The sequence below is a fragment of the Pelmatolapia mariae genome, linkage group LG10_11 (genome assembly GCF_036321145.2).
Source record: "Pelmatolapia mariae isolate MD_Pm_ZW linkage group LG10_11, Pm_UMD_F_2, whole genome shotgun sequence".
Lineage (NCBI taxonomy): Eukaryota > Metazoa > Chordata > Actinopteri > Cichliformes > Cichlidae > Pelmatolapia > Pelmatolapia mariae.
The window spans coordinates 12,683,507-12,696,707 of NC_086236.1; the positions used below are offsets into that span (position 1 = coordinate 12,683,507).

General features: G+C 37.2%; 1 protein-coding gene across 1 annotated transcript in view; it reads left to right on the top strand.

Moving 5' to 3' along the window:
* The window catches only part of gabra6b (gamma-aminobutyric acid type A receptor subunit alpha6b), a 30,574-nt gene that overhangs the window by 3,303 nt on the left and 14,070 nt on the right, over positions 1–13,201 (top strand). The window contains exons 5-9 of the mRNA XM_063485615.1: positions 339–421; positions 620–763; positions 1,056–1,208; positions 5,761–6,038; positions 12,676–12,932. Coding sequence (XP_063341685.1) covers positions 339–421; positions 620–763; positions 1,056–1,208; positions 5,761–6,038; positions 12,676–12,932 — 915 coding nt within the window. The remainder of the gene's footprint in view (positions 1–338; positions 422–619; positions 764–1,055; positions 1,209–5,760; positions 6,039–12,675; positions 12,933–13,201) is intronic.

Here is a 13,201-nt window from a genome sequence, read left to right on the forward strand (position 1 = left end):
GAAAATATGTAAGTATATGTTTTACTTATGAGCAGACAACAAACATGGGATTCTTCCTGTGCCATTAAAAATAAATAAATAAATAAAAACATCCTTTGTGAAATGTGTTATCCACGGTTGTCCTTCGCCAAGTTGTGTGTTCACCACAGTGAAATGGTCTTGCAGGTTTTAGGTCATCTATGTTACCAAAAATATTGTATAAGCCTATATTCTGTACTTTTTTTTTTGCTATAATGCTGAATGGCACCACACCAGGCCCAGCTTGAAAGAGCAGTGTTTATAAAGCTAGTATGAAATATAAATCATACACTTAATTAAACTGTTCTCTATTCCTACAGATTAACTATAAATGCAGAGTGCCCCATGCGTCTGATGAACTTCCCCATGGATGGCCATGCCTGCCCACTTAAGTTTGGGAGTTGTGAGTTAGTTTTTTTTTCAGCCTTACTCACCCGACAGATGGTGTCACTTTCAATCACTGATTACTCTGTCACTGAGCAAATGACTGACAAGATATCGTCAAAGATCTTAATTTGAAATGCCATACATATGTGTGTATGTGTGTGTGAATTTTTGAAAGTTTTAATTTTTAATCTCCCTTTTTATCCATGCTGTCTAGATGCTTACCCTATCAGTGAAATTGTGTACACATGGAAGAAAGGTCCTCTGTCATCTGTTGAAGTGCCACAGGAATCTTCCAGTTTGCTGCAGTATGACCTTATTGGTCAGACAGTGTCCAGTGAGAGACTAAAATCCAATACAGGTGAGCAGATGTTTAACATCACCTGTCATAAAGAGTGTGCAGTGGTCACTGTGTTAAAACTAAAACCTGCTAAGGACACTTCAGTGAATCAGTGAACTCTTTACCATTACATGTTTGTGGAATGTTATGTCATGCATGAACTGGCATTCTTTTTTAAAATGGATGCAATTTCATCATAAATAGAACAATACTTTTCACCGGTTGGTATTAATAGACGGTGTATTCATCAGATGGCAACTGTGTCAAAAAAATTCTCAGCATTGACAAATCTTTTTGGTATTTACTCTTCCAGGTGAATATGTCATTATGACCGTTCATTTTCACCTGCAAAGGAAAATGGGCTTCTTCTTGATTCAGACTTACATTCCCTGTATCATGACTGTCATCCTGGCCCAAGTCTCATTCTGGATTAATAAGGAATCAGTTCCAGCTCGGACTGTGTTCGGTAAGAGCTCCTTAAATTCACATACACATTTAGTGTATAAACTTCAATGTCAGTTTCAAGATTTGAAAAAAATATCAGAAAAGGGGATTTTGATGTAGACTCCAGAGCTAACACATTTCACACAGCCATTGACTACTTGGATTGAAATATTTGGAACACTGAAGAATATTTTTAGTTTGTCTTCCAAAAATAACTCTGGCAAATTTTTGTAAATATTTTTTTTCTAAGTCAGGTTTTCTCAGTTCTAATTTTGCACCATTGCAGTTATATAATAGCTTCAGATTATGACACAACTTGAGTGCCCATTAATTAGCTGAACAAAATAGCCAAGGATACATTATCCATTATTTTGTTGTGGCTTACTTCTTTTTAGTAAAGTATCAAAGTATCAAAAAGCCAAATAATAAACTGTCTGGATTTATTGACTTGCCGCCCACTGGTTGACCCCACAACTCCTGACTCTCACTTTACAAACTTTAAGCAAGTATATTTTCTCTGTTTGTTGCACCCTAAATTAAACTGCAATGAGCTGCCTTTAAAATGAAACCTCCTGCAATAGAACAAAGACCACCACAGTCATCACAGTCAGTTTTTACCTTCATTATCTCTATTCCTCCTCCACTGTGGTGGAGCTGAATTAATTGGGAATAGATGTCCTTTTTGAAATTGGTCATGCAAGGGCCGAGAGGGGGAGGATGTTTACTTGGCCCTTTTCCGAGCACTCACAGGTTCCGCTTGCTCACATTACATTACGCTACAGTTGCTACCAAGCTCTAGCCTCAGGAGCAGCAAGGGTGAGATACACTGAACAAAAACAGAGATAGACTAAGAGGAATGACAGCAACAGAAAGACAGAAAAAGCACAGATGCAAAAAGTGAGGATAATGTGCAAAAGTGCACAGATTTTGCTATCATTTTTAACTGAATTTCCCATTATTTGTAAAACTCAAGATGCAGCTGTGCACAGAAGCAGTGCTAGCCCTTGTCTTTGGAAACGAGCCAGCACTCCAACAAGTCTGCATTCTCCTTCAGAGAATAGATCCCCGTCATTAATGTGTGCATGGAAGTTGAAGCCTCATGTAGAAAGCACATCTGTGGCAACTCATTAGCCTCACTCATCCTGCTGTTCTCAATTCACTCAATACTGGCTGGAATGAAAAGATACAGACAAGCAAAAAAAAAGAAACAAACAAACCCAAAAACCTGCTCATTCTCAATATAGGACAGAGGACACAAGAGATTATGTACAAAACAAGTTGCATTGCAAGTGATGGCCAAAAAGCCACTGCTTGAATAAATTGAATCAACGCACAAGTTTTGGGTTGTGACTAAAAGATAGACAGTTTAGTTTAGTTTGAGAAGAACAGAGAAGTTATAGGTGACCTATAGGTGTAAGAATATTAAACATACCAAACATATATTAAGAGAGTTCAAAACAAACAATTATTGTGTCTGTGAATTCATAATTCATTTATGAACTTTAAACACTTCTTTGACTTCACAAGACATAAATTTGCTACAACAATAGAAAACAGTGAACAGTTGTGTGTATTAATTGGATAATCATTTTTTGGCAGGTAATCAGAGCACTCTCATTCTTTTCAGATGCACCCTAGGTTGTTTTGTTCTGGAGACAGGCCTGACACTGACAGTGCATTAAACCATACCATGTTGCGTGCTGAATTGTCAACAACCTAAAAGCTGAAAGTCCCTTGAGCACAAGTCTTACAGACTTAATTGAGTGTGGCCTAATTTGTACCTTGCTTTTTTTCCTATAAAAGCCCATAAATGCCCCAAGCATTTCATTTCTATCCTGTCTTTATACTTCATCCCTCTCCCTCCCACACTCTTTCTTTCTTTTTCTTTTGCCTCTCCCTCCTACCCTGACAGGCTTTCTTTCCATGTTCCTCCTCCCTTTTGCAATCATTTAACTTGTGCTTCAGATTGAAACAGTCAGACTGGTTGACTGTTGGAGGAGGTTGCATCTGAGGGTTGTTAGGTTTCACCATCAAAGTGCTGTGTAGAAAATGTTTTTGAGACATTATTAGGTGCATTAAAACCCCCATAAGTTCCTACAATGCTAATGAAAAGTGCACAGCTACAGTGCACATTTGGTAAAGCATGGGAACAGTGTTCAATGGCCCTTTATCCCTGCTTGCTTTAGCTTGATGAAAGTGAATTAGATATGTACTTTGGTAATGGGCTATTAAAAGAGATGTTCATTGTCAGCATCTTTATCTGACTTAATAAGGAAGGAATCTGGGTGGGGAAAGGGGGAATTCTTATCTAATGATTAAGAACTACGGATCATTTCTATTTATGAATTAAGTAGTTTTAGTGGCTATGTTTTAAACGTTATATCTAAAATGCACGTGTAATGGACCTTTTGTGTGATAAACTACTCTTCTCCCAAATGAAAATTACTTAGAAAAAGAAATGTGTATATATATATATATATATATATATATATATATATATATATATATATATATATATATATATATATATATATATATATATATATATATACTCAAAGGAAATCTGTTAGTCTTAGTCTAAGCTTCAAGTTCCTACATGTTCATTCTTCCTTCTGATTATCTCTCTCCATCATCTTGTCTGTAGCTCATATTAGACAAGCAAACAAATATTAGCAAATACCATACAGCCTGGATGGCTTTCTCCAGAATGTTTAAAGATATTCGGTCTCTTTTTACCGACGTGCCAATGTGGGGGCAGGGGTTAGTCTGCTTATGGACAGATTAGCATTCCCTCAAGTGACTTTTTGGCAACACTTCCTGATTTGAAATGCCACATTCTAGTTATATGCCATAAAACAGGACTGCTGCCACATGTTAAAAATATTCCATGGGAAAAAAATATGCTCTGCTTGGCTCTGTCATTTTCTTGTTACATCATATACACATATATTTTTTATCAAAGATTTATGATATCAAAATCTTAACTAGTGTTACACAGTATCTTTTGTTGTATGATGTGCAATGTGCCTTTTTTAAAAAGTATATCTTTCTCTATAAATATTAATAACACGATGCTAAGATTTCGATTGGGACCTGGAGGTGCAGGATTAGAAATGAACAGCTGAAATGAACAGAAAAGAACAGCTCAGGTTCAGTAATTTGGAGGGAAAGTAAGAGAAAAGGATGAGATGGTATGAATATGAGAAGAGGAAGGACACGGGGTATATTGGAGAAAAGATGTTAAAGATGGAGCTGCTAAGCAAAAGGAAAAAAGGAAGACCACAGAGAAGGTTCATATATGTAGCAAAGGAGGACATGCAGAGGGTAGGGATGATAGAATTGGATATAAGTGATGAGGTGAAATTGAAGCAGATGATCCATTAGCAACCCCTAAAGGAAGCAGCTGAAGAAGAAGATGTATAAAAGTGTATATCAAGTTAGCTTATTATGATATTTATCAGTAACAAGTACGAGTCCATCATGATGGTTTCTTTGCAGTTTCATCATGGATATTGCTGATACTATTGATATTTTGATGAAGATATAAATTCGAAATCTCAAATTTAGCAACTGCATGAAGAAACTGTAAGATTTTTCCCAATATTTGGGTTAACAATCATTGGATTGAATTAATGGTGATTTAGTTTTATGTCACACACAAAATAAAATATCTGTAAATCTGCATAATATGAACTATAATATAATCAGGTTTTCAAAACAATGCCTAAGACGAGATAAAGATGGTCAGATTTTACAAAAATGTCACACTCGATCATTTCCTTCTTTAGGAAAATGTCCCAGTATTGCATATTTGTGTGTGGATTGTTACTGTCAGTGTCTTTTTTTACTTTTTGAGAAGCAATGAACATCTAAACATCCAGTTTTTCTCAAATCCATCTTTACAGAAGAGCTTCAACTTTGCATTGTTAGTGGGTTTCCTCATGAACTGCTTGTCCAGATCCTTCCACATCATTTCTGCTGGATTTATATCAGAACCTATACTTGATAATTCCAAAAAATAATCTTTCTTTTACTACAAATACTTTTTGGTAGAACGACCGATCAGTGTTTGTTTACCGGTTGTCTTTTTCTTTCACGTTTTCTCTGGTAAAATTAAGAATTTATTGTTCCATCACTGATGGCACGCTGCCCTGGACCAGATGCACCAAAACATGCCCAAACTACAATACTCCCACCACCATGTTTCACAGATGGGATAAGGTTCCTTTGCTGGAATGCAGTGTTCTCCTTTCTCCAAACATAAACTTCTCATTTCAACCAGAAAGCTCAATTTTTGACTCATATACATCCAATAAAATGTGTTCAGACAATCCTTTGGCTGGTAATCTTGAGCAAACTGCAGGTTTACAGTGATGATCTGTTTGAACAGCAGTGCTTTCTCTTTAAAATCCTGACATGCGTAAAATAGTTTTTTCTTTTTTTTGGTGTTAAACACCATTGTAATAAGTGGTGTGAAGATTTGGGATTTGAGAAAAAAAAGGCTCAATTTAAACAGGCAGGCTCAGCATCCTTATTTAACAATATATCTGCTTCTGTCTCCTTCCCATATGCAGGTATCACCACTGTCTTGACGATGACAACACTCAGCATCAGTGCCCGCCACTCACTCCCTAAAGTCTCCTATGCCACAGCCATGGATTGGTTCATTGCTGTTTGCTTTGCCTTTGTCTTCTCCGCCCTGATTGAGTTTGCAGCCGTCAACTACTTCTCCACCTTACAGGCCAACAGGGAGCACCGGAAAGCAGCGGCCATGAAGGTAGCAGCTCAGGAGGCAGCCGCTGCAGCCGCAGCTCCTGCTGTGGCCGCAGTGAATGACGTAGAGGTGTCCTCAGTAAGTCTAGCTCACCTTTTCAAACTTCTGTTTACATGTATCAACAAATGTTCTGATAATTAGCTAGTTGAAGATGACCAGCCTGCTGTTGTTGCTTTCAGATAAAACATCTTAATATCACTTAATATCACAAAAGTAGAGAAATACCACCTTTACGTTTTTGCTTTTCTTTACTTAAACCAGTAAAGGACATGCAGAAAGTGATGGTGTAGTATTAGCTCCAGCTTTAAACATTAGAAATTGGTTAATCCCAGCAAATGAATGAAGCATGGCATTTAAAAAATGTGGCTCAGTAACACCTGGCTAATACTAAGCAAAGTGTATTCATGTATTTTTTTTGCACTAATTGCTCTGTGAAATGACTTGCACATATTGATATATGCCCCTATTTGAATTACACAAATTCTAGAAATTTACTTATTAGTTTTGGTGTTTCTGAATTATAACTCAAGGAAGGTGGGAAGCAGTTTTTTTGTGAAGTATGAGTCATTTGTTTGGGAAGGGCTAAAAACGCAAAAATGAGGTGGCCAAAAGTGCTTGTGGTTCTAAGGTTGAGGTATATAACATGCGCATTATGACATCATCTTTATATATTTTATATCAGGTTCTTCTCCCTAATCATTGTGTTTATTTAGATCTGAGGTTTGACTTGACTTTCGGTATCTTGCTAAGCCTTTGTATTTTTTTTCATCCTGTCTAGCTTGTGTTTATCTCTCTTTAGCTGACGAAATCCATTCTTTGCTCTGTGCTATTATATAACAATTTCAGTGTTTCATTCTTTTCTCAGTTTATGTTGGCTCCGTCAGCATGACATAAGCACATCTGTGTGACAAACGGAGAGCAGTAGATAAATAAATTAGTAACTGTGTTAAAAAAGGCGAGTACTACAATATGCAACCTTTTGTTTAACCTACTTTGAGTCTAATTCTTGAATTCTGAATTGTCTAATCCTGAGTTAGAAAAGAGTTTGCTGAAAAAGACCTGAATTACCTGAACACCTGAATTTTTTTTAGCTAACTCTGACTATAGACAAATAAGTGTCTGACGAAGTTGTATGTATAATAAAAAAAAGCCATTGTTAACTGAGCGCTGATACAATGATTCATGATGGCAGTGATATAAAGAGCAGAGCTGTCATTTTATTCCAAGGAAATTTGAGCAATTAATTTATTCCTACATCTAACTTGAAAAACAGCAATGAATCACACAACTTGAAATTTAATTATTCAAATTTAGTTCAATTAATTTCTGATATTTACAATAGGAGTTATCTTACAGCACTCTACACTGTAAATAAAGTCATACTGTAGGAAAAATATAGGTAGTACTCCCTATGAAAACCCATGTGGGGAGAAAACACATATTCAAACTATATTCTGTCTATAGTGTAAAATTATTTAAACCACATTTACTTCAGTTTTATGATCGTATAGTCGTTTCAGCTTCATGCCAGCGATGACAAGAATATTTCATCACTGTGACCGATATCTCCATGACAAATGATTGTTCATTGATCAATGTTTAAAGCTTAGTCTGTACTTATTGCGTCAACACAGTGTGCATCAAAAGCCATGCCACTACTGGAGCCACACACTTTGATGTCTTTTTTGACTAGTTCTACAGCTCCTGTTATTTGTGCCATTTTTTAGAGAATGCTCCATGGACACACAAATGCAAAAAGAGTTAGCAGGAGTTTTGAGTCTGTATCCATCATATAGCAGAAGACTCCTACATGGGCCAGTATTTCTTGGAGGGATACAATTACAGCAATTTGAAAGTATCAGACTTTCTACAGAGCAATGTGATGGATCACATAATTGTGCTTGTGCCTGAAAACTGCTTTATTAAATCTTAAAGGCCAATTTGAAGGAGAAAGAGCAGGTAAAATTGGTTGTTTGATCTCTGGTTGCTTCAGTCAGCATGCCAAATATCCTTGGTCAAGATACTGACCCCGAGTTGCTCTCCAATGCATCCATAAGAGTAAGATTTTTGTGAATTTTAGATAAACCTTACCCCTGCTTTAGCATGTTGGTCCTGCTTGACAAGAATAGACTGGATTCTACTTTTAACCTTTTTCCCCTAAATTCTTTCTGTTGTATTTGTTCTTCATTGCCTTCTCATTTGCCACATCTACAATGTAAACAGAACACAATACATGAAAAATCAGAAAACCATGTTGTTTGCAATTTATCCATGCTTCCATCTCACCCTTTTTATCATTTAACTTTATAATATTGCTTTTCGCTGCTTCCTGTCTCTGTTCCATGCTTTGCTACTATTGTAAGAATTCTATTCTCTATTTCACAAGCACGCGCACACGCACGCGCGCGCGCACACACACACACACACACACACACACACACACAGATCTCCCTTCTGCGTCTCTCCTGCTACTTTTGCTTGAATGTGCTGTCCACACATAAACAGTGAAACATAACAAGCTTCACTTTTTCCAGTTTTGCACTCACATAACTCACATGCAGATATAATCTGCAACACACACCTAACCAACCCATGTATATACATCATCTGCAACAAACTATGTCCCCTGCATCCATATAGTTCACTCATCGCTTTCAACAATGTCTTATCTATCCATCTAGCTACAGTATATCATCCATCCAGCCCTTTCTCCCAGTCCTTTATTAATCCCTGTAACTGTGTGATAACCACAGAGAGTGACACGGGGAGACAGCCAGTGGCTCAGTGAATGATGTTGCTGCCGATTATGTAAGAGCCATAGATTAAGGGAATATCCAGCGTATCACTGCACGCTCACAAGAAGGAGGGCAACCACCACCACAATAAAGCAGAGAGGGGGCTGAGAAAGCAGGCACAGTCCATTTAAAAAAATAAATAAATAATTTTTTTTTTTATATGGAGCAAGATGGAGAGATGGATGATGGGCCAGTGTGGTTTGTTTTTTGTGTTTTGTGTGAGTGTGCATTTGTGTGTGTATGTGTGTGTATGCATTAAAGTTACACTGAGAGGAGAAATGGAGTGGGAGGGATGCATCATGGAAAATGACTGCTTTCACCAAATATGTAGGAGGAAAGACTCTTTATTACATAGAAAAAAAACACAACAATGGTGTATCACTGGGAATAGAAATAGCCATCTACCAGTCACGATTTAAAAGACCATGACCTGTTATGACTGTCAAGTAAAACACAGCAGGCATGGAAACCTTACAAAAGCAAATTGGTTCAGTTAATGAATCAAATATACAACTGTAAACATAATGGGGGATCGGAGTGTTTATCAGTGTGAGTAACGGGTGCTGAATGCATTTCCAGTGGTGAGTAGGTGGTGCAGTATTTAGTGCTGGAAATGAAGAAAATATTTTTTTCATATTAAGAGAAAAAAATAAGGTGAGAGATAGAAAGATGTGATCTCTATGCAGAGGTTGAGCCACGGGTACTTGCAATCACAGAATTTGAAAAGACTGCTTAGGCGATGAGACACTGATTAAATCAGGACATTTTTAAGGAAATTCTTTTGCTGTCCTGTCGGCTTAATAACTAGACTGAAAGAGAGGATTTTCAGGTTCAGGGATCAACACTAACTAAAAAATAGCGTCATGGATGGTGCATAACATTAGTTTAGTAAGTATATTGTAATGAAGTAACACTTGTTGAATGCATTGATTACAGGTATTTATTTAGAAACTTCTATTTCTACATCACCTATTTTTGCTGTTTATAGCTAACTCTATAATAATTCAGTATGTGAAACATGACCATAAATATCCATCTTTATCAACGGTATTATTAAATGATAATTTAGTCATGGTAATTCGATGGACATCCAGTTTTTGGAGAAAATTCTGCTGTGAAAAACACTGAACAACTGTTATCTTTCAGTCAACATGAAACAGGAAATAATCAAACCATCAGGGACCAGCGCTACATGAAGCTTACATCTCTAGCCTATTCATTATTTAGTCAGCACAGTTAAAGTTTCCAGGCCTAAAATGACTGCCTGCCAGGCTTAATCATTGGGAAATTTTGTATTTTTAAGAACTTTTAGAAACAAGCTACAACCATTAAGCCAGCTAATGTATGTCATTAGCCTACTTTCACTTCCCATAATGGCAGTAGTGTAGGAAAGTTAAGTAACTTTGCCACACAGTATGTAGAACTGCATGCCTCCCACTGTTTCCCACCAACTCTTTATTGACATTTTCAGAAGTCATACTAGTAGCAGTTTTGCAATGTAATTTAGTCATGTAAGTTAATTTAGACATCTAAAATGTGCCTGTGCCTTAAACTGTGCAATCACCTTGAGCAACCATGCTATGATTCAAAGAAGTCATCTGAATTCGCTTCGCCAAGGGCAAGATCTCTGTGTTACTGAATTTGCGAGGTTAAAAGAGCTATGTTGTCACCAGTGTTCTTGAAGGCTTTGATATATATGTGAACAATGTGTTTCTTATCCTTATTTCTCTGCCAGTAATATCTTGGCACTGTACATAAAAGTAAAAAAACAAAAACAAAACAGTTTTGTGAACCCTTTGTGAGATTAATATGGTCTAAATGTGCAAAATAACAATGATCAGGAAGTTTTTGTCTTTTCATTCATTTATCTGTATCCTTCGGTGGTTCATCTTATTGGATCATAACTGTTGTGTGTGACTGTGTGTGTAATATCCATGGCTTTTAATTTGTAATAATTATTTACATATATTCACCCACTTACATCCAAACACCCACAAAGATGAAGCTCCTTAGTGGACAGAAAGTGAAATCTTGCTGTCTATTAACCCCTTCGCACACTATGAAACATAAACACACTCATGTGTAGCTCTTAACCTGCTCTACTCATGGAGACCCACATCCAAACATGATCCATATATCCATTAGTCAGCACCCAACCTCTCTGTGAGTCTGTTGAAAACTAGAGCAGTGAATAAGGGACAAGGACTTGATCTCCCATGAGATTTAAGAGGAAGCCAAGAGATCCTGTTGTCATCATGAGCAATAGCTTGTCATTTGGCTCAACTGCAGACATGTGCAGTACACCATGCAGAAGTAATGCATGCGGTGTGTGCACTCACTGCATGGTCTTACCTAAAAGGGAAACAGAAACAGGTAGCTGACATTTGAAGCTACAGCCTGGTGTTGTGAAGCATACAGTACACCACTCACAGATAAGAGGATACACTATTATTCACTGAAGAGTGAACTTAACCTCGAAAATGACTGGTGGTAATGGTGGTTAGATCATCTGGACCTGCTCTCTCTTTCTCACAGCCCTTCCCCAGTGTTGCTATAGAATTTTACAGAGCTTGATATATCCATCAATCCCATAATAATACAGCTTAAAGAGAATAGAAAGGTTTAAAATGTTGCTCAAACATTTGCTTTTTTCTCTTTGTCCAACACCTCCATATCAAATGTTTGTGACTTGCACTGCCTCAAATGATAAACACATTTAAACCTGCAGACTTATAATATATTAAGATTTTGCAGCATGATTGCACTACTCAGCATAGCTGCCATGGAATGACTGACAAATATTTTATATTTAATGTGATTCAGTATTAATGTTGTTAATAACTCTAACTTAACTGCTAATGTATTTTTAGACTGGCCACCATGGTGGGGGTGGGGGTGGGGGGATGTTTCCCCTAAGCCTTAGGATTGTAACAGTTTAATAGTTTCTTAACCTGTAGAGGAGCATGTAATCCCGTAGCCTCACAAATCCCGCCTAAATCTCACAAGTTCAGTTTTTGTTCCAAGACTGCCAAAAAATATCCACACTGAAGTGAGAAACAGTGAATGCTTTAGTAAACTACTAGGAGTTTTTCCCCAAAAATAAAATGTAAAGAACTGTTCAAACTCTGCTCTGCAATAAATATTGTTCTAGAAACTTGCAAATTTAACAAGGAATATATTTGAAATTTCCATGTAAACAAAAAGTGTTCTATAAAGCATAAATATGGCACAAAACAGCATATATATAATAAATATAAAATTATATTATTATAAAGTTCAGTGCTTACTCGGTGAAGCTGCTAATCAATAAAAGGCCATCAAGAAATGACTGTATTTTTTTTTTATGCTGAAATTTGTTCCTTTAAAAGGGAACGTGCTCTTCAGTCGTGTTCTTTCTCTCTTACTCTACCTGGAGGCAACACATTGTTACTTGAACCATTTTCCAGATGTACACTCCCCTTACTTTCTGTACACATACTGTATATGATTTACAACTATTGGAGCAGGGAGCATGTGTTGCGATCACACTAGTCTACTGAAAGTTGATGAGGCGTGAGAAAAAGCCATGCGTCAATATATTGAGCTTCTTTTGTTTCTTTTGTTTGTTTGCCTCCTACAACTACACCAGCCTTGACAGAATAGGCTGAAGTTTCAATCAAAATCAAAACATCATTGATTTTCTTTGCTGGGTGTAATTACTGTGATACTCATACTCATTTTAGATATAGATCTGAAAAAAACATATGGACTTATCTACTTACAGTAGTTTAAATACGCCACTATCATCAGAATGGATTTTTCCTTTTTTCCTTATTTCCTCCCTTAACACTAACTAGCACTGATGTTATAAGATACTGACATTATAACATTTTGTTTTTCCCTGGTCTTTACTTTGTATCGTTCTTATTTTCCTCTCCAAGGTGGATGCCAGTAGTGTGCTTAAGAAGAGGATGAACTCCACCCCGATGTTTGAGCGTCCTGCCAAGACATTTCCCAACCCACCGGTCAATGCCCAAGCATTCCTCCAGCAAGGTTCAGCTGTACCGGCCAACAATGTTCTGACTGGCACCAGCATCATCGACAAATACTCACGCATCCTTTTCCCCCTTTCATTTGGCGCCTTCAACCTGGTCTACTGGATTGTCTATCTCACCAAGGACACAATGGAGATGTCCAGGTGAACAGATGGCATATTGTTACAAATGATTCCAGCATTTGTTTTTATGTGTTTGTAGAGAGACAACAGAGAGAGATTTTAGGATCACTACTGCCTTACTGAATATAACTGAATGGGTTTTTTTTCCCCCACTCGGCCATGAAAGCCCGATGGGATATTGTCGTCAACCTGCTGGGTGGGTGGGCAGGCAGGCAGGCGGCGTGGACACCCAAATTTGTGAATGCAATAACTTGAGAACAACGCGACATAGCAGTATCAAATTAACACCA